The sequence below is a fragment of the Lagopus muta genome, chromosome 5 (genome assembly GCF_023343835.1).
Source record: "Lagopus muta isolate bLagMut1 chromosome 5, bLagMut1 primary, whole genome shotgun sequence".
Taxonomy (NCBI): domain Eukaryota; kingdom Metazoa; phylum Chordata; class Aves; order Galliformes; family Phasianidae; genus Lagopus; species Lagopus muta.
In genome coordinates this window covers 38,121,958-38,143,175 of record NC_064437.1, presented here as the reverse complement: position 1 = coordinate 38,143,175, position 21,218 = coordinate 38,121,958, and the positions used below count along the sequence as shown (strand labels likewise).

The 21,218-nt window shown below is 38.0% G+C and overlaps 2 protein-coding genes across 15 annotated transcripts in view; one reads left to right on the top strand and one right to left on the bottom strand.

The window, feature by feature from the left end:
* Positions 1–11,557, top strand: part of FAM13C (family with sequence similarity 13 member C) — a 121,351-nt gene extending 109,794 nt beyond the window's left edge. For 9 of the 11 annotated variants that reach the window (XM_048946307.1, XM_048946305.1, XM_048946303.1 and 6 more), the window contains 4 exons: positions 6,321–6,416; positions 7,809–8,008; positions 9,055–9,156; positions 9,963–11,557. In XM_048946307.1, coding sequence (XP_048802264.1) covers positions 6,321–6,416; positions 7,809–8,008; positions 9,055–9,156; positions 9,963–10,086 — 522 coding nt within the window. In that variant the 3' untranslated portion in view covers positions 10,087–11,557. The remainder of the gene's footprint in view (positions 1–6,320; positions 6,417–7,808; positions 8,009–9,054; positions 9,157–9,962) is intronic. The other 2 variants (XM_048946311.1, XM_048946306.1) reach the window with 1 other exon arrangement.
* Positions 11,558–11,856: 299 nt separating this feature from the next.
* The window catches only part of PHYHIPL (phytanoyl-CoA 2-hydroxylase interacting protein like), a 52,071-nt gene continuing 42,709 nt past the window's right edge, over positions 11,857–21,218 (bottom strand). For all 4 annotated transcript variants that reach the window (XM_048946327.1, XM_048946324.1, XM_048946326.1 and 1 more), the window contains exons 2-5: positions 20,602–20,798; positions 16,334–16,508; positions 15,242–15,359; positions 11,857–12,922 (exon numbers count right to left, since the gene is read on the bottom strand). In XM_048946327.1, the coding sequence (XP_048802284.1) occupies positions 12,388–12,922; positions 15,242–15,359; positions 16,334–16,508; positions 20,602–20,766 (993 nt within the window). In that variant the 5' untranslated portion in view covers positions 20,767–20,798 and the 3' untranslated portion in view covers positions 11,857–12,387. The remainder of the gene's footprint in view (positions 12,923–15,241; positions 15,360–16,333; positions 16,509–20,601; positions 20,799–21,218) is intronic.

Genomic DNA, 21,218 nt, shown 5'->3' with positions numbered 1-21,218 from the left:
TGCAGGGCATTTTCTCTCTGACTGCACTAGCGCAGTTTTCTGAAGTGATTTTTCTGTGAAGAGTTGCACAGACAATGAGGTGAAGTTTTTTTTTAAGTAGTGCCAAACACTTTTTGCTCAGAGATGAATGCAAAAAATCATATGCCAGATTTGCCTACTTGAGGTTGTGTGCATGCGAAGAGCATCTTTCATTGTATCAAAAATGATGAAAGGAAATGTAATCCTATCTTGAGTTCACAGAAACTTTGCTGTAATGAGGGACCAAGACTTCTCCCCCATTAAACCACCCACACAGTCTCAGTCTCTCAAAGTGCTCCCTGTGGACTGACTAGGAGGCTTCTCTGGGCCATTGGCTGAAACAGTGACTAAGTCATTCCTCACTGGTGTAAAAAAGTGTGTTTTGATCAGTCTTCCATTGCAGAATTCAAATGTACAGAGGCCATTAATAGCAGACAGAGTGAATTCAGCTTTGGTTCCTGCAAAGGACCCACAAGGTCCCTCCTAAGTAGACAATAAACCTGCAAGTCTGCTTGTTGGATCTCTCCCAGGTGTTTCTGAAGCAGAGAAATTAGGAACATATGCAAAGTTATTTTGACAGTAAAAATCCCCTTTCACCTGAGTAATGCTGAAAACATCTGTACAGCTGATAGCCCTGCATTAATATCACGTGGGCAGCACAACCATCCAGGCTGCTTTGCCCTCTGATGTTGATACGCTTAGTTGTATTGCCTCTGCTCTTTTCCATTCTTGACTACTTTTCTCAATCGAAGAGAAGATTTAATATCCCATGAAATGCACTTATGTAGTTGGGGATTTAATTATTTTTTCAAATAAATATCTATTTTAAAATTCTGTACATCCATGCTACTGGCACATTTTAGGATCTGTATAAAGCTGTTCCACAGAACATACTGTCCATAAAAGAGCTTATTTTATTTTCATTTTGTGTTGCTTTATTTCATTTTCCTATTTCTGCTGTCAAATGATGTTGCTATGCTTGGTGCTGTATAGCCAAGAAAGATGACAAATTCTGTTCCCAAAGATACCTGAAATCTCAGCGCAGTCAGAAACGTCCGGATTCTGGCTGCCGTAGGAAAAGGGGGGAGGATGGGGAGAGGAAGAGAGCCTAAGAGAATGGAGAAAGAACAAAACACTGAACTGTGCTAGAATATTTTAACACTAAGAAATTATTTAGGATAGATTTCAATAGCACGAAGTACCCAGCAGATTTTTTTTATTTTATTTTTATTTTTTGTTTCGTTTTTAATTAAAATTTTTAAATTTGTTTTCTTTTCTTGATTCTTAACAACCTGTTACTGTATTAAAATTAGAACAGTGCAAAACTATGCCATACTTCTGCAGCTGAGATTTTGAGATCTGCTTAGATGGCTTTTTAATCGCTTCTTTTTATAGGTTACTTTTTAAAAACACGTAAGGAAAATGGTTTCACAAGCTTAACTCCTTTGTAAGAAAACACAAGAGAACAACAAAAGCATGCAGTCCTGTTTGCATTCTTAAATCGCAACAGTACAAACTACATGATTATAGTTTTAGTTGTTAAAAAAAAGTTGTTCTGCAGAGATCAGCTGATACCAAAGCAGATGTCAGTGAGGAAAACCTATCAAGAAGAACTCTTATGACTATGAGAGTAAGCTGGCTGCAGGTCCCATTCCATTTTTGATTAATTCTGTACAATGGCAGAGCTGTAATCTAAATTTAATGTCTGCACAAATTAATATTTCTCTCTTTTTTTTTAAACACTCATTTGTACATCTCAAACTACTTTTCTTCTGAAAGATCTATCCTTTTTTAGTAAAGGTGATTGAAAATATTTATACAAAGCTGCCATGGAACAGAGGCTTGAAAAGGAATAATAGAAAGTCAAATTGAGCTAGTTCAAAATAATTTGTCATTGGATCCTTATGCTTAACATTAAAATTATTGATTTTCAGTTATGAGTGCAACTTTTGTGTCACTGTTGTTAATTTGATGTGCAATATTTTATTTTTTGTATAGAATTTAGATTCTCTACCAGAATGTGAACTGGACTAATAGTAGGCTAAAAAGTAGCTAAATGTTTAAATGTTTTTAGGGTTTTTTTTGTTTTGTTTTGAAGATCTAACTGCAATGGTAGTGCTTCCATACAAGGTTGTCTTGTTCTCCTCCAAAACAGAGATGAGAAAATGAGTGTCCTTAAAAAAGACGCGAAGTTGAACGTGACTTGTGAAACTGGGTTTAGTAAACATTTTACTGACTGTTGACAACAGGATTCATAGATCACAGATTTTCTAATTTTTAGCCCAAAGTTATCAAGTCATTTGGAGGGCTATTTTGTTCTTCAAATATACGACAACCATCCTAATAAAATAGCAGATAAAATGTGAGAAAGGTGGAAGGCACTGTTGTTTAGAATCCTAAACCATCCTGTATGTCTAAAGAAGGCAAACTACAAAACCTGAATAAATTATAGGCCTATTTCTGTTTATCTTTTCATTAGCTATGAAGCAGTATTTCTATGTAGTTAGCACTGAATTTCATGCTGCTGTGCACAGCCCATAATCGGAAGATGTTCAAGATGATTCTGGAGTTTGTCTTTTCTCATTTTGAAATTATCAGCCATTTTAAGCCCAGCTGAATACAAACCTGTCTTGAGATTGCTAATGAAACGAGCTAATGAAATAAACCCAAATGCTAAACCCTCTTGAGATTGTTTCTCATGTGTAAAATCAATATTAATGATCATTCTCTGTTTCCTGTTAAGCATTCAGCTGCTCAGGCTTAATAGCTTTTGAAGGAATGAATCTTGTATTAATTGCAGAAATAGCAACAAGCAGTACAGTTAGCTGTTTTATAATACCCCTAAATTCTAGTTTAGCAGCTTTTCTTTTAATATGAATAACAATTTCAGAGTGATTAACTCATGCAGACCTTTAAGAACAAGAGGTTTTGCTCTGTTTTTTTGCATTTGGACAACAATCAAAAAAGTTTATGCTCCTGCAAAGTTAATAGCAAGGAAAGAGCATTACTTCATCAAGATTTGATACATTTTTTAAAAGAAATGGCTAATTATTATTTCTCCAATTTGTCAATAAAATGCCTGGTCACCAATCTCTTGCAGAAAGGTATCCCCCTACCCCAGCTCCATCATTCTCTGCATTACTTCATTGCAGTGGAGGAGCTCTGCTCCAAACCTTCCAGCAGTTAACTCTAATTGTAGAGATCTGCCGTGATCTGGCAGACTCTATGGAAAATTACATTAGCTTCACGTGCTCCTTGCTGTTCCAACCCAGACGAAAATATGGACATGTTAAGAACAGATTTTCTTGAGAGGAGGGGGGGAAGGAAAAAAAAAAAAAACCAGTTAAATAGTGTGCTCTCTGTACAAAACACAAGCATAGTGGTACATCATCACCAACACTGATAAATCACATTGTTGAGAAATCAACATTTCTCTTTCTGTTAACACTGATTCTGTAATCACTGTGATTTTTGAGCAAAAATAAAACACTTCACTTGTGAAACATCACTGCAGAAGGAATTCAGCATTTGCAGGAGAGGTGGTGTTCAGTGCAGCAGAGCAATGAGTGTGACTGGGGAAGTAGCCTAGGTCTCCTCCCATTGTTAGTTAAGAGCTGCATTTTCTGCAGCTTTTCCATAGCAGTTCCACAAATGCACGCTATCCAACTGCAAATTCCTCATGCTTACTGCTCCCTTTCATTTCAAAAATAGCGCTGTTTTCAGTATGTTCATCTTTTGGAGTGTTTTAATCACTGTATAACAATGGTTAGACATTTAGAGATTTCATTGTCAGTCATTCTACTCTGTTAATGTGTTGTGTTTGCATAGCTGGAACTTCCTGTTTGTCACCTCTCGCCAGCCAACGGCAGTCATGGCTGTCAGGTGATGTCCCTGGTGATGGGAAAAAGGGAAATATAACTCCCATTTTCAAAAAGGTAGAAAGGAAGACATAGGAAACTATAGGATGATAAGCCTCATGTCCATGCCTGGGAAGACCATGGAGGAGATCCTCCTGGAAGAGATGTTACAGCACATGTGTGACAAGAAGGTGATCCAAGATAGCCAGCGTGGCTTCAACAAGGGCAGATTGTGCGTGACCAATCTGGTGGCCTTCTGTGACGGAGTTATGACATCGGTGACAAAGGAAGGGCAACTGATGTCAAGGTGTTGCACTTGGATCAGAACAATCCCAAATAATGTGTACAGACTGAGAGAAAAACTCACTGAGAGCAGACCTGTGAAGAAGGACGTGGGGGTTCTGGTGGACGAAAAGCCACATATGAGCCAGCAGTGTGCTCCTGCACACTGTATTTCTCACCTAAAAACAGTTTTACTCATTATCTTCATAGGTTTCATCTGCTCTGCAATAGGCCTTGCGTGGGGAAATACGCATCTGTGATCCGTGTAAGACTTAAGTCATATAAAGTTGCATTCTGCTCTTGCTAAATCATTGCCAAGACCCATTCAACATTAGTGTGGACAGAAACAGAATTTATTGCTAATGTTTATTTGGAGAGAACAAAGGATTGAACAAATACCTATCTGTATCCTTGTCATGAAATCCTGGTTCACAATCTTATAACTTTTTAAAATTAGAATATGACAAAAAAAAAAAAAAAAAAAAAAGGCTTTGGAAAACATCAATCTTCAAAAATGTCTGCTATATTTTGAGAGTATTCATGGATGGCCTGTAAGTATACCATAGGAAGATGAGTATATTGAAGATTATATAAGTTCTGTATCAAATATTTTTGGACTCATTAATTAAACATATTTAGATTAATTTTCTGTAATCAACATTTCAAACTAATCTTCATATATAAATTTTAGTGCTTTATGAATTTGTTTTATATTAAAAAAAAATAATCAAGTAAAATGGCAAATTTCCTGTGGCCCTGTCTTTTTCCTCATAAATGGAAGTTGCAGATTTTGATGACAAAGATGGAGGATATGCATCCACATTAGACTTGGCTCATGCATACTGTAGCTTTTCATACCACAACATATGAAAAGTTAGAACGTGTATCAGCTGAAAAAGGTTTACAGAGCACCACTGGAGATGAAATTAAAAAAAAAAATGACCTGTCATCTTTTTTTTTTTCCCCACAGCATTACTGACTTAAAATGGTTTCAATGTTTTCACTGTAGGAGTAGGAGAGTGTATATAGAAAGGGGTCTGATTAAATGACTTTTCCTAGGGAGTACAAGAAAGAAATTGACTTACTAGTGCTGTATAAAGGTGAAAGAGATTTGAAGATGCAAAGTGAGAATAATAGAGCATGCTTTGTAGCTTGTGGTTTACAGAGAATATTTCTTCCAAAGGTAGAGGCAGCTCTAAGAGTCTGAGAAAGAAGATGCTAACTGAATAAAGAAAGAGATGGTCAGTGGTGCCAAGGAGCCATAAAGGTATCTTGGATCTGCCAAACAGCTCTGATTTCAGGTCATAGGGAGCTCAGAGTCAGTCAGGAATTTAAAGCAGGGAAATGGAATACAGGCAAGATTCTTACCTTTTGTTGTTCCTAAAAATAGACAGTCTGCAGACTGTCTGCGCAGTTAGACTTTGCCTACTTAGATTATCATGCATCTTTAAGAAGCAAATTTTAGTATTTGTATTTAGATTGACAGTTTCCTGCAGGAAAGGGTTGAAGATTCTGTGTGGATCCTGGCACCAGGAACAGCCGGAGGGTGAGGCCAGCATGGCCCAAGCTTAGTGTCAAGCACAGGCTCCATGCCCATTTCAGAGCTGGCAGAGCCTAGGAAGGATGCATGTCTTGGGAAGCTCATGTTCATGTTGTTTTAAGACAAGGGGGATAACAACCCACAAAGACAGTGAGTATGCAAGCAGAGACATTCCAGTGAATTAGCCAACAGTATAGGTGCTTCTCTGCTTTCAAAGAACTGTGAGAGTGCAGAAAAAAATTTTTCATAATGCTTGTAGAGAAACTGCTGAAGTGTCAAGAATCACTGCTTCAGATGTGTGACGTAGCAACCAGTGACATGCCATGCCATTTAACAAGTATTATTTCATATCAATATCAAAAGTTGAGTATGTTGAGCTGGGATTGCAAGAGAACAATCAGAATCCCAGCATGCAAATTTATGCTTGCCAAGCATACCAAGGTTCCTTTTATAAATTATTTTTATGTCTTGCAGTACAGTTCCTGTGAACTACCCTTGGAAGCAAAATAAACATCAGGTCATACTTTTCTAATACTTTTCTCAGCTTTATAGGAGAAAATAAATAAATAAATAAATTCATTTTTAATTTTGGATGATTATATTTTACTATGATTTTTCCGTAGGTAACTAAACAAGAAAAGAGTCTTATGAAACCTCTTTATGACAGATACAGAATTATCAAGAAACTTCTTGCAACTCCATCACTGATCACAACAATTGTAAGTTCAAAAGAATTCACAGCCGTTGTCAAGATAGCATGCTAAATGTCTTTGATTTGTGCCTGCACATCAACTTGGCAGCAGTAAAACTAATGCTATTTGAATAATCTGCTGATTAGTTAAAACAGGGTGTTAATATTTCAGTTAGATGAAATAAACTGTAAAATTCAACTTCCAACAGTACCAGAGGTCAATAATACAAGGTAATGGTTCCTTAGGCAGTTTCCTTAGTGGTTTCAATCACCGGGCAAAAGATAAAAGGCTGTCATGTGTTTCCTACTACAATTGATGTAAGCTATATAAAATGTCATTTTCATTTTAGTATTTGTATTTAGATTGACAGTTTCCTGCAGGAAAAGGTTGAAGATTCTGTGTGGATCACGGCACCAGGAACAGCCAGAGACTGAGGCCAGCAAGGCCAAGCTCAGTGTCAAGCACAGGCTCCATGCCCATTTCAGAGGTGGCAGAGCCTAGGAAGGATGCAATGTCTTGGGAAGCTCATGTTCATATTGTTTTAAGACAGGCACTATTCTGATGTAGATATCTGCTCTATTCATTGCAAAGGCTTCTATTAAACATATGGCACATAAATATTATTTGTACTAATTTAATAATGCATAAAATTCATGTGACAACTGGTCAACCTGTGAGGAGGGATAGTGGAGTCTGGCTATTTTGAAGTTGGCTGGGTTGATTAAAAAAATTAGAAACTACTATCTTGATAGATGTTAATAGAGCTTTAGATTTCTTTGAAAATCCCAGTTGAAATCTTTGTACATGTGCTCACAGATATTTAATTTCAAAATTAACTGAAAGGTCTTTTGTGTTAGTTGTGTCTAGTCTTGCTCCATAGAATTTCATGTTTAAGCACTCAGTTTAACAGCCCAGCTTTTCTTTTGAGGATGAAGGAATGTGGGGAAGACAGCAATATCCCTCTGTTTTGGTAGCTCACATTTGTAGTTATAAAACATATGTAAAATCTCTACCTATCTACAGTGCATGTTACAGTTATAATTTCCAGGTATAATAAATGCATTAAATAATAAATAAGAGGAGTGCAAGTTCCAGCAGTGCTTGCATAAACACAGAATGTTCTCTAAATCTTCTCAACTTGCAAATGCTTTTGAGTAAACAGAAAATTGATATTTGGAGCTGCTCAGAAACAGGCCTGGATTCTGTACTGTTGAGTTATAAACAGTACCCAGTAGGCCAGCAAGCCCCATAAGAGTGCTCATGATTGGTTTCAAATAGACCTGGGTAGAATTTGCAACATCTGCGATCTTTTAGTTGATGCATCCAGGAAATTACAGCCTAATTCTTTGTGTTGTCATCTTAATAATTGTTACGTTGTTTTGTAAATGACTAATTTTATCATGCTTTACATTTTACAAGCAGGAAGAAGAAGACTCAGATGAAGACCATTCTCAAAGCAGCCATGAGTTATCATCTGGTCCAATATCTTGCCTCCCTATTGATGAGCACCTGTGTTACTCTCAGGAGGAGAGTGAGCCTGCATATGTCTCACCTCCAAATGAAAAGAAAACTTTAAGACAAACAGCCTTATCTATGTCCAATTTACATGAGGCAACCATGTGAGTTCTGTCTTTTTGTCACAGATATTTTGAAATGCTTTGTATAGGCTTTATAAATGAAGCACAGTTTGTAAATGCACGATCCGTACCTACTAGATAGGAAAAAGAAATATGCGTTACGCGGCCTTGAGAAGGCCATTCAGCGTGTGTAAACCAATTTTATTCCTTGCAGAAGTGTATTTAGTAGTGTCTGGATGCCCTGAAATGTTCACAGTGCCTTCCTGCCCTCCATTAAAAGCAAAACATAAACATCACCAGATTTGTATTTAAAAATTCCAGGTTGCATGAGACAGCAGGTCTCTAGATACACATGGGCTGTTATCAATCATAGCTTATGGGATATTTTTCTTGTGTTTTCACTGATGTATCTGAGATGCAGAAATGAAGCTTACTAGGCACTACCAAAATGGAGAGAAATGTAAAGAAAAAGTCTTTTTCTATGTAACAGAACTATGCATTCAGCTCTGTGTTCAAATGCTGTGATTCATTTCTTCATGTTGTGTTCTTACAAAAAAAATAGTAGGGATATAGCATAACTAAGAAATTTGTTACTCTGATTAAAAAAACCCAAAACCTTATTGTCCAAATAATACCTTCTAAAATATGTCCTTCAAAAAATTAAGAAAAAAAAAAGTTGATTCTGGGTACCATTAGCAGTTCCTCTGAATCCCAGTAATATTTAGTAACAGCTGCTTTTCAGTGCAGGGCTTGGCTGTGTGACTTGATTTTGCAGTCAGCCACTGAGCCCTGCCCAAGCAGGACTGAAACCAGTAACAAGCTCTAATCCTGAAGATTTTTCTTACCATGTTGTCCAGTCTCTACCTTTATTAGAACAGCAAGACCTAGCACTAGTAAACAGGAAGGAACATAACTGTTCAATCACATATGCTTGTACAACTGCATATAACTGATATGTTGTCATGCCTTGAGGCACTGAGATGAACACCTGCCATGGCCCACAGCAGGGCCTGCCCATTATCCCAAACCATGGTTTTTACAGTCAGTCAAGGCAGGTGGGGTATCATGGTCTTGTGTCTGTTTTACAGGCCTGTTCTGCTTGAACATCTCCGAGAAACAAGAGCAGACAAGAAAAGGCTTCGCAAAGCTTTAAGAGAGTTTGAAGAACAATTCTATAAGCAGACAGGAAGGTAAATAACCAACTTGACAAATGCCCTTCCCCTTTTCCTCTTTGGGTACCCATGTAGGTGCATTTGTCTCTATGAGAGCAGGTACTCTTATATGGGAAGACCAAAGGAGTTGCAGTCCGGGACACGAAGATAACATGGAGGTGCCTGGTCTCTAAGATGACCAGACCCTCGCTAAGCTCCTCTGGGATGTGGGAATCCCTGATTACCTTCTACATCTGAGATCTTCCCAGAACATGCTTGTAATGGGCATAAACTGTCCAGTGTTTCACCGCAGGATCTTTCCTGAGGCACAGAGAATCTTGCTAATGCTCTTTCTGAAGTTGTCAACCTTCAGGGACAAAACGGAGCAGTTTGACAATATCTAAAAGGGCAGATATAAAAACTGAAACCACTGTTTTCTTCATTCAGAAATATTAGATACTTTTCACTCTGTATTTATATTCCTCCTATCATTTAACGCACTTGTTTGCTGAAAACTGCAGGGGATATGTGCTGGTAGCATTTTTCAAAGTGCTGCCTAATAACTTTTCTGCATATTTCAGAATTAAGTAATTACACTTGCATAGCTAACGATAAAGAAAATTTCCTGATGTATAAGAAAAGTTTGTTAATATTTAAAATCCAATTCCTTTCATTTCTATTAGGTTTTTTTTCGTTCCTTTGACATTATCTTTAGTTGCCTACTGTTAGGAAAAAATATATATATATTTGTGACTCCAACCTCTTTAGTTACTGCAAAATTAATTTTAAAGACTCCTTCTCCTTTAATCCATAAAAGTGATTGTACTTCTGCTTGCTTTTTACAGGAGTCCTCTAAAGGAAGATCGTGTACCTATGGCAGAGGAATACTCAGAATACAAGCACACAAAAGCTAAAATCAGGCTCATAGAAGTTCTCATCAGTAAGCATGATGTTTCCAAAACAATTTGAAATCAGTACAATGCAGTGGTATCATTCTCTAGCAAATCAAACAAACAATAATGGAAAAACAAAGTGGTAGTTTTAGAGGTCTTGGTCAGCTGCACAATTATTTGACATGCTGAGATCTTTTGATGCACTTTACCAATTCTAAAAGCGGGGATGAGGGAGGACAGCAATATATGAGAATATTAAGAATGGGTGAGTGAACTATATATAGAATATATATATATTTTTTCACTTTAAAGCCTTGAAGTGCACTGTGAGAATGTTAGAAATTAAAAGGACACTGAAGTATTGTTGACTCTGTTTGACTTGTTCCTAGGTTTAAAAAGTGTGACGAAATGTCTCCAGGTTATTAGTACATCTTAGAATACACTAATGTACCACATGCTTTTATTTTTTTTTTAAACAGAATTAACATGCAGTATAAATAAAACTATAACTATTGGTTCTCAGCGTGCTGATTGGTTCACTAGATTAAAAGAAACACAAGCAAGTAAGTTTAAAACAATAAATTCTGTCTTTCAAGACGGAGTTGCCACTTAATTCCAGTACATTCAAGGGAAAAAAATTGACAGGATTTAGAGGAAGGAGGCATGACTGCCAAATGGAATTACTGTATTTCAGAAATAAGAGAAAGACTTGGCAAAACAAAACATTTGAAGTTTACCAGGAAGAGATTTAGCAAACGTACTGGATGCTGTCTTTTTCATTATGGTTCACAGGACTTGGCTTATGGTACGTAAAATTGGGTAAATAGACCAACTATATGCTAATTTTTATTTCCATACTGAATTTCTGCACTTTATTTTGCCTGATGCTATGATGTTTGCTTTTCTGATTACCAAAGCTTGTTTAGAAGCATGCACTTTGTACAATGACAAGTTATTTATTTCCTGTGTCATACAAATTGCCACATATATATAAAGACTAGAGTATTGCATTATGCTAAGATATTTTGGATAGATAAAGTAAAATACCTGGCATATAACTGAGTGTCACAGTTATCTGATGAGGAACACTAGACCTCTTGTTTACTATAAAAAAGATTATAAAGAAGATATTTTTCCATTCAAATGATACATCTTTCTTAACTTTCAGAGCACCAGACTTTGTAATATTAAGGAAATTTTCCCTCTATTTGTGATAAGTCATTGGTGTGAATTGTTAACAGAAGGATTATCAGCGTTTTTGTACTAGAAATGAAAAGCAGGGATTCTGGGAAATATTTAGCCCAGGCATAAGGAAAGGAAGAATGAGAGAAGAAAAACAGGGATGTGCGTAAGTTGAAACGTGTTTTGTGTTTTGGTTTAACTGTCATTTTGTATTGGCCATATATTATAAGGAAACCTGTTTTATACCTATCTTGGTAAGAAATTTTTCATTTTATAAAGCCTATTATGTGCCAACCACGTTCGTATTTATATTGTATGTGATGATGGGGCATGTTTTTGAAGACATACGCATTTTCAAGTAGCTTGGAGGAAAAAGTATGATGACTATAAAAGGATGTTTTTATTTCTCAGAAGTTTGTTGTTTCAGTGTACCAATTTAATAATTTGTAACTCAAATTTTATGAATCAGAATGGTCTCCTTCATAAATCTGTTTTAATTAAAGTCATCTAGAGCAACAGGAACAGATACAGAGCTATTTGAAGTTTACAAACTACATCTTTGATAAGGGAAAATGATTTCATGACATATGTATACAATTGATATTAAAACTTAATCTATATATTCTATATGATTGTATAATATTTTATACAACAGTACAAATAAAATATTTTTCTATTATATTTATTATGTCAAGACACAATTTCTGTTTTCAGTTAGCTAATATAAATAACATAAATAACACTGTCAAACAACACGTTGGAAGTGCTGACATTTCTAGGCTTTGAAATCATGCTGCAATTACAACCTTTCATGCTGTTTGGAGTTATCCCAGTATTTGTTCAGTAGTTAAAATGAATGCATATTTAAACACCATTTATAAGCCGTTATTTTTATTTTGCTAAAGCAGTTTATATAGGATTTTGTTATGTTTGGCAAGAAACAGAAAACAATTTTTGCAGCATCTAAGTATAAATGGTTGCCAGAGAAAAAATAATCCAGGACTTCTAATCATTTAAAGCATTGGAGGAACAGAAGGGAAAGAGAGGGAGAAGAAATACTAAAAACGCTAGTTGGAGAGTTTGGAGACTCATGTTTGCTCTTGGTGACAGCGGCATGTGCATGCTTCTGACAAAACCAGCTGACTATGGAAATGGACAACAGAGGTTTGAAGGCTCCTAAGGAACAAGGGAAGTTTTAACGTCCAACACTGATATTGCAGGTCTTGCAGCTGGGATCTTTCTTTGCATTTGCAGTAGACAAGCTCATTAGTTGGTGACCAGTAATTTCTGCAACTGTGCCGAGGGAGAGATCCACAGGATCAGTGTAAATTACTTCCAGAATAACATCCTGGGCATGATGGTAAACCATTTCTCCATCTTCTTCATCACAGGTCAGAAATTTATTATCTTTTATATTTAGCTGAGGAAGGCGCTGCTTACAGAATTCATCTCCTGGTGACCCGACAGGGGCAATAACAAGAATGACGTAGTGGTAAGCTGTGTACATGCAGTAGAAGTCTCCAAAATACAAGTTAGTATTTGGGTTGAAGAGTTTTTCAGCTGCAATCTCAAACCTGTATCTTCCATAAGGTGAATCTTGGGGTGGTTTCCCAGTGTTAAACTCAGTGTTGCAGCTAAAGAAGATGCCTTCCAACTTCCCACTGATCGGAGAGCCATGGCTGCCACTGTTATCCTTAACAGAAGGCTGCATAGCATTCCCATGGTGCTCTCTACAAATGGATGATGGGTATTGTTTATTTAATAACATTACAAGAATGGTAAGTTAGGACTCATTTACTTCATTCTGTTTTGCAACAGTACTGAAGGAACACAAAGGAAAATCATTAGAACTCTGAGAACTCTGGTTAGTGTCATGATCCTAGGATCAAGGAAATCAAGTGAAGCCAGATTTGCTCAGGTGGATTAAATCCTCCTCAAGGAGAAAAAAGCCCTTCTTTTTCACTCTGTATTCTCTGTCAGCTGAGAGCTGTGGCTCTTAGGTCAGTGCAAAGAATAGCACAAACAAAAAGCCTCCAAAGCACTGATATATCTCTAATTAGCTGATTTTTTCGTAACAATGTAAGAAAACTCCTAATCAACACAGAAATGCCTCCAAGTCTGATTTTGTTGTTGTTATTTCTAACTTTCTCAGAAGCATATCTTAATTTGATTCAGATTTCAAAGACTTTCTCAGCCATTTCAATAATTATTGTCTCAAGCCCTATCTCACAAGACAGTGGTGGTTGGTGGATTTTTTTTGTGGGCGTGGAGAGTGCAAGGGGAGGGGGGTACAATTGGCATATTACAACCGAAATGAATGCAAAAGGGAAATAAACAATCAGCTTGAATAACCACCATCTCTGCAACCTCAGAAAAAGGCTTGCAGTTTCATTTCTGTGGCAAGATACTGACATCCAGTGGCCAGTTACACTATTTATAGGTCACTCATCCCACAGATCTGAGATGCTTTGTCGTGCTTCCACCTCAAGGAAGCAGCAGCAACGTGATACTTAAAAAAAACACATCAACAACAAAAAGCAACCTTACACTCAGGGGTTGCTGCTTTAGCATAGTGACAGTTGCTTGTTAGCTATTGCTACTACTTGTGCTACTCTATAAGCTTTTTCAATCTTGTTTAATAGTTATGAAACCACAGAGGCCATTGGAGGGAATGGTGTGACAATCATTTGGTTAGGGTTTATAACACAACGTTCAGAAGGTCTGGCCTAGTATATTTCTGATCAAAGACTGTTGTTGGAGTTACAGGTATCCTAGCTTCATACTGACCTAGCAAAAGTCAGCCTCTCGTCTCTAACACACTAATAGGAGGAGAACAAATTCTGTTTCTCCTTGTATTAAACTAGCAATTTTCAAAGCTCTGTGAACACAAAAGGATGTGATACACAAAAGCACTGTGATACACAGCTGAAAGTAAAACTGAATGAGAATCAGAAACAGCACAGGCTGTTTCTCTTTTGTGGTATCTAGTTCAGCATGTCACCAGAGATACAGTAGGTCCTCAAAAAGACCTGAAAATGCAAGCCATTCTTTATCTCCATGGAGTTAGCAGTTCTATCACTATGTGCAACAAAGTAATTCCTGGGAGTGAACTTCATGCTCTTCAATATATGAGACAATCCTGGAGTCCCCTTCATACTCATGACTACAAATCTGGAACATTTCCAAGGCTGGTGTAGTCTGCACTTTCAAGGTGGACATAGTGGGTGTTTTAGTTCTGTACAGTATGATACACACACATACATACAGCTGGAATCACGTGGCACAAAAGCAGCCCCAGCTCCCTCGTTATACACCAAAGAATCATCATCAGTCCTGAAATAGAGGTTGTCACACTGTTTACCTCTCATCCACATTCTTCTAAGAGCAGATTACCGCTGTGTGGTGGCCGTTCCTGCTCAGCCAATACACGGGCTTTGACTCCTTCCATTGAAAAGTCTTTTTTGCTTGTGCATGCAAAAATCAAACTGGGTCTCCATGCAGGAATAAGGAACCTATCTCCACCTATCCCCTGTATTTATTCCAACTGAACAACGGTATTTTGAGATTGTCTAAACATCCCTCCTCCTCAAGTAAGCATGATCTGTAAGTTTTGGTCTGGATTTCAGAACCCCATTTACTCTGTCTGGGCATAAAAATGTATGCAGAGAGCAAATATGTGACATAGGTGTTTGTGTACACAGAGGAGTTCATATCTAACTATACATACAATTTCTACTATTACATAGCTCACTCTGAAGCTCTTAATACAAGAGCAGAATTTGGTTTTTAAACGCTTTGCTATGAAAACACAGGGACTTCAGCAAGGGTGGAGACTCTGAATACTTACTTAAGTTTCTGCTCTAAACCACAGACTTTTATTTCCTAATTTAAGTGCCGAGCCAGGCAGGGTGGAAGAAATGAGTTACCTTTTATTTTTTCCTCTGAACAGGTGCATATTTTGCTCCAGCTTTAGCACAGCTACTTTCATTTACAAATTTTCATCACTACTTTAATTTGCCAAACAATTTTGCATATGTTTACATTCTTACCTGATATAATCGAAGTATTCTTTGTGCTGATTCCGATAAAATACAGACAGTTTAAGCATACGGCCTGCAATCACTTCAGCTTTTTCCAAAAGCTGTGTTAAGTGAACTTTTGAATAATCTAAGAAGAAAAGACAATCTGCTAGTACGAGAGAGGAAAAAACCCACAATGCTCTCCAAAAACTCCATACATAATTGGGAATTGAGCATTAGCAACATACATCGTGTAGCAGCTACAGATAACTATCAAGTCCAGCACTATTTTCCAGCAGCAGCAAGAGACAAATAGCAGGAGCATGCATGCTTGATCCTCCCTACGAATACCTTGCAAGCTTCTAGTCGCTTCCATCTGGGGATCAACTGTGTTAGAGTGAATATATATCTGGGAAATGCAGAGGAGCTCAGAATTGCCCTGATTTCTGACAGAACTGTTTGATGATCTGTTTGCAAACTAATTAGTAGTCATTTAACTAAAAATAGATTGCTTAGGACCCAGCCTCAGCTGCACCTCAACAAACAGACTTCACGGAGAGCATGAGTCAGCTCTCAACTTTCATGCAGGCAGACATGTTTGTATTGGGTGGCCCTTATCCAACAGAAGGCACATATAGATCAACAACAGACTGAAGGTATGTGTACTTGTCCTCAAGACAGGTTAGTGGTGGTGCTCAGGCTCTGGAGAATGCAGAGAAATGGGAGCAGCAGAATGTCTTGAACAATCTGCCTGTTAGCAAGCTGCCACTGTCTTTTCTCCAAAAGGGTTTGTAGCCAGTGAGGGGCACACAAATGACCCTGCTCCACTTTGGTTCACCAGTCTTCTTGCCTAGTTTGGCAGAAGCAATGGTACCAGGTACAGCACTTCAATGCATCTAAGCTATTGTAGAACAGAAGGGCACTGCAGCTTCCTTCTTTCTCTCATTAATACATCAATCCTGAGTGCATGCAGAGGCTAAAAGCAAGCATTCACAGTTTCCAAGTGTAAATACTACAAGCCCACCAGGCTACGTCATACTGGTAGATGGCTAATCCATTCATGCAGCAAAGCTAGTCTTAATTGAATATGTCCTATGGTGTATGTTTTCTCAGCAACATTACCTGCTGTGCAAAACTCAATGATTTCACTCCACTCAGAAACAACATAATCGCCATCAACTTGCTTCGACGCAGTCTGCACTGCTACTGTGTATTCTGTTCTTGGGCTCAAGAACCAGTGCCCACGGACTGTCATAGGCAAAGGAACAGCTTTGGCCACCAATTTAGTGGGTACATCCTGGTGGGAACAAGAAAACAAAACAACACAAGAATTCAGCACAGCAACCAAGCCAACCCACCATGCCTTTGTCATCTTCCTAACATAACCCCCAGCCCTCACTGGGCTCTTCTGTGTAAATACTAGCTACTTCTCACAGTCCATTAGTGCTGTGAAGTTAACAGGATGGCCTAGGGCAGTGCTCTAAGATCTGCTTAAGTATGCAAGCAGAGCATAAGGACATCTTAAATTAAGAGCTTCTTGTGCTCTCATTGCCAAGCTTTTCTTTCAGTCAGTGTAACCAAACAATTCCTGCCATCGTCAATCAGTCTACCTATATTGCTGCTGTTGGTGTCTTCCAACTTCAACAGAGAAAAATAAAACACTGCAGTATAACTTTGTGCATTCTACATATTTCAAATTAACCTTACATACAGAGAATGGCAGAGACAAACCAAACATACCAGCTAGATGTTCTGTGTTCACCATTGCTCCTCCCTGCATTTTGAATTTCTGTTTTGCTCTGTCAGTGCACAGCATGACAGAGCAAAATAGAAGTATAGTTGCTTGTTGTTGAAACAGTTTCTGTAGCACCAAAGCCTGCAGCTCAGACCACCAAGGGGAAGAACAAATGATGCCTATTCTTGACAATTTGTCAGCCACCACAGAACAGGAAAATGCCTGGCTGCCATATGACAAGTAAACATTTTAGATAACTTATGTAACTTTCCACATAAATGCTAGTCAATAATTGTCCACCTACAAATACTAGTAAAGCAGGTCTTTGAGGAGAAAAAGGAATAGAAAGAGATTGCTCATGATCTGTAGAAACAAAACCTGAGAGATTTATTTTTGCTTATTTCCTAGTACAGAAAAAATATTTTTCTTTTATAATTTTTCCTTCAATTTCTGTACTAAGAAACTGTAAAGCTAGCAGCTTATTATATTACAGGAAGTGAAACGTGATTGGGAAGTGTAAGATTATGTTATTTTGATTTCTTTTTGAGTTAATTCTCAAAATAATTTACATCTTGGGGGAAATTGTAAAGAACTCAGATCTGTAAACTGAAATAAATGTTAAAAAAAATCACAGGGACAAAGAAACAAAAATCCCCCAGTGATTTTTAAAGTTACCACCCTCAAACTACACTGTAAAAGCACCCCACTGGACTGCGTTTACCAATGCTAATGCAGTCGGCAGCTGCTACAGTTACCAGCCATTATTCTTCTTGCTGCCTTTACTTTGGCTGCCATAAAAACCACCCCCACCTGAAGTCTAGTGTCTATGCCTATAATAAAGTGGTGGTTTAATTTTGTCAGTGTTCAAACAACTTTAAAGCCTTACTACCACCACGTCTCAAAGCCCTACCTCCCATCTGTGCACCAAGAAGCTCTTCCAACTGCATCAGAAGAAGCCAGAGCCGCAATATTACTTAGAGAGGTTTCTCTCTTGCGTGGCTGGGTGGGGACAATAGGATGGAATACAGGGGGGGCGCACAGGCAAAAGGGAGGAATTTGCTTTTCGTAACATTGTTATTCCTCTTTTTAATTTGTTATTCATTTTATAAGCAAAACTTAGAAAGTTCTCTGGGCATTCTCCATGTCTTCCTTCCATCTCTTTTCTGTTTGTAGAATCATAGAGTATCCTGCATTAGAAGGAAGCCACAAGGACCATGAATGCAACTCCTGGTTCCACAGAGGACCACCCAAAATTCAAGCCCTGTGTCTGAGAGTGCTGTCCAAATGCCCCTTGAACTTGGGCAGCACGGTGCTGTGACCACTGCCCTGTGGATCCTGTTCCACAGATCCCTTTACACAGAGCTGCTCTCCAGCCTCTCTAGCTCCCTCAGTAAGGCCTCTCTACCCTTGAGAGAGTCAACAGCTCCTCCCAATTTAGTGTTATCTGCAAACTTATTTAGTATAACTTCAATTCCTGCATCCAAGTCACTGATGAAAACTGTAAAGAAAATTGGCCCTAAAATGAAGCTCTGTAGAACACCACCAGTGAATGGCCACCAGTGTGATGTAACCTCATTTGCTATAATCCTTTGAGCCTGACCCATCAGCCAATTGCTCACTCACTGCAGTATGTATTTATCTAGCCGTATGCTGGACATTTTTTCCAGGAGGATACTGTGAGAAACGGTATGGAAAATTTGCTGAAATCCAGGAACATTACATCAGCTCACTTTTCTTGAAAAATTACATGGGTAATCTTGTCATAAAAAGAGATTAAATTTGTTAAAGAGGTCTTTCCCCTTGTGTACCTGTGTTGGCTGTGATCAATGATAGCACTGTCTTTCAGGTGTTCTTCAGTGAGTTCTAGAGAAAAAAATAATAATCTTTTCCATAATTTTACCAGATGTAAGAATAACAGGCCCGTAATTACCAGGGTCTTCTTTCTTGCCCTTCTTGAAAACTGGGATGTTTGCCAGTTTCCAGCTGACTGAAACTCTCCAGATTCCCAAGTACTGAAAAATAATTGAAAGAGGTCTTGCAATGACATCAGCCAGGTCTTTGGGTAATCTGGGGTGAACCTCACTGTGCACCATAGACTTTGGCATATCCAGCTGGAGCAGCAAATCCTGCACAAGTTTGAGGTTGGCTGGGAGTGTACCATTACTGCAGTCACAGCCCATCCAAGAGTCCCAAGGTCCATCACTGGTGTAGAAGACAAAGGCGAAGAATGCATTAAGCAGCTGTTTTGTCTGCATGCCTATTTGTGAAATGACCAATCTCTATTCCTGGCTGAGGCCCCAAAGAAGAGCAAAGGAGGTTACATGCCTCCTCAGTGCAGCTCAGTGACAGTCAGGAACCTGGAGTTTCAGATGACTGCTCAACCACCAATTCCTAAATACACAACAATAAAGGTACCTAGGCTACAATAACAACAACCTGCAAGCCCTGAATGACTAAGCAGCAAGGTAAACCACTCACACTACCTCAGTCCTTTTTGGGAACAGAATCCTGTTCTGTAGTTCCTCTTCCATGCCAAAGAAGCAGATTTCAATTCTAAGTCTTCTCCCCTTTCATCTTACCCCCCCCTTTGCCAAGGCCGCTCATGTGACACAATGCAGGAATTGAAGACTCCATTCTTGTCCTAGTTTTGCTGTATGTCACAGCCTCATTCCTCCACTTTTCATGTGAGAATAATCATACTTCAATATTTTAAAAAAAAAGTGAAAACGCATACAAATTGCATTGAGAAAAAGACAAAGTCTTAATAGAATTCTAGAACTTACATACTACTACAGATTTCCTCCTTCCTAACTATGATGTCAGTTGTCATAAATAATAAAACAATATGCACTCTAAACAAGCTGAATATGTATTCACCAATAGAGAAAGCATTGAAAGGATAAAATGTTAGTGTAGCTCTCCCAGGTACACACGGTTTGCCAAGGTTGTTGGTGCTTTGGAAATCTTATCTTCTAGGGATCTTGCTAAGACTTTTTTTTTTTTTTAATTTGCAGATGGTTGAGGCTTTTAATTTCCTCCTCCATCTCATTCCATATTTCTGTAAAACATCTCAGTATTTGAACTATTTTGAGATTGAAGCAATTTTTTCTGGACTTGATAACAATAGACTCAGCAATATATTCAATAACTCTCTGCTTTAGTGCTTTGAGGAAAGAGGCCAAATGAATATTTGGGTCACAGTACTGAACACTACAAACTGAGATTGCTGGAAGCCTTCCTAGAAGTGCATTAGAATTTTTGACTCTTCTGTTGAAACGACATGTGTTGCTCTCATCAGTCTGTCACTGATTATGGAGAAGTACAGAATACATGAATTGTTTAAATAATGACCAAGAACTAGTCAGGAATAAAAATGCCTACCTTAAAATAAATTGTATGGATTAAAAAAACTGTTTAAGTTCCAAATGAGATGGAAGAGGTAATATTCAGTTCCCCACAAAACAAATGTGTTTGCATGTACATGCACGTACAGTAGAGGCATTGATGTTCTGAGTAAAAAAAATACTGTCAATCAGATTCACTTAAACTCACCTTGGCCAGATGTCCATTACCCACTTCTGTAAGGTTAATGATACACCAAGATTCATCTACTTAAAGCCACATATGTCTGCCTTGATTTTTAAATGAAAATTACCTTGTGTTTGAATTTATTGGAATTCTTGTTCTCTTTCTTGTTGAGATCAATGAAGTAATGAGTGATGCGGTCCTTGGATTTAGAATCCATGTCCCAAGAAATCTTGAAGGAATCGCACGTGATGTTACTTATTTTGATGTTGTGTGGGACTGGAAGTTCTTCCATCTCTGCAATCCCACTGTCTTGTGATTTATTCCCTGCATAAAAAATAAGCATGATTTCAGTTATGTTAGTTAGTTAACTTAAAGGTCTTCTTAATATGTTTTCTGTGGCCCAATATGATGACAACTCTGAACAGCCTTTCACAAAATCTCATAGTTGGTACTTAGAAGTAAGGCAATAAGGCACAGTAAGGCACAGTTACAGAAACCTCAATTTCAATGATTAGAAATATTGAATAAGTACTAATAACACAAAGTGGGCTTCACAGGCTGTTTAGTATCATAACTACTGTGTGTGCAGTTATGCTCTGAGAATGAGAAATATCTGAAGCCTTCTGGTGCTTCAATAGTTAAGATGCCAGTGTAGTCTACAGTTAACATAATGGCCCTATCCATACTTGTCAGAGAAATAAAGACAAACAGAGATCACTCTCATTCTGAAAGCATTTTTCAAGC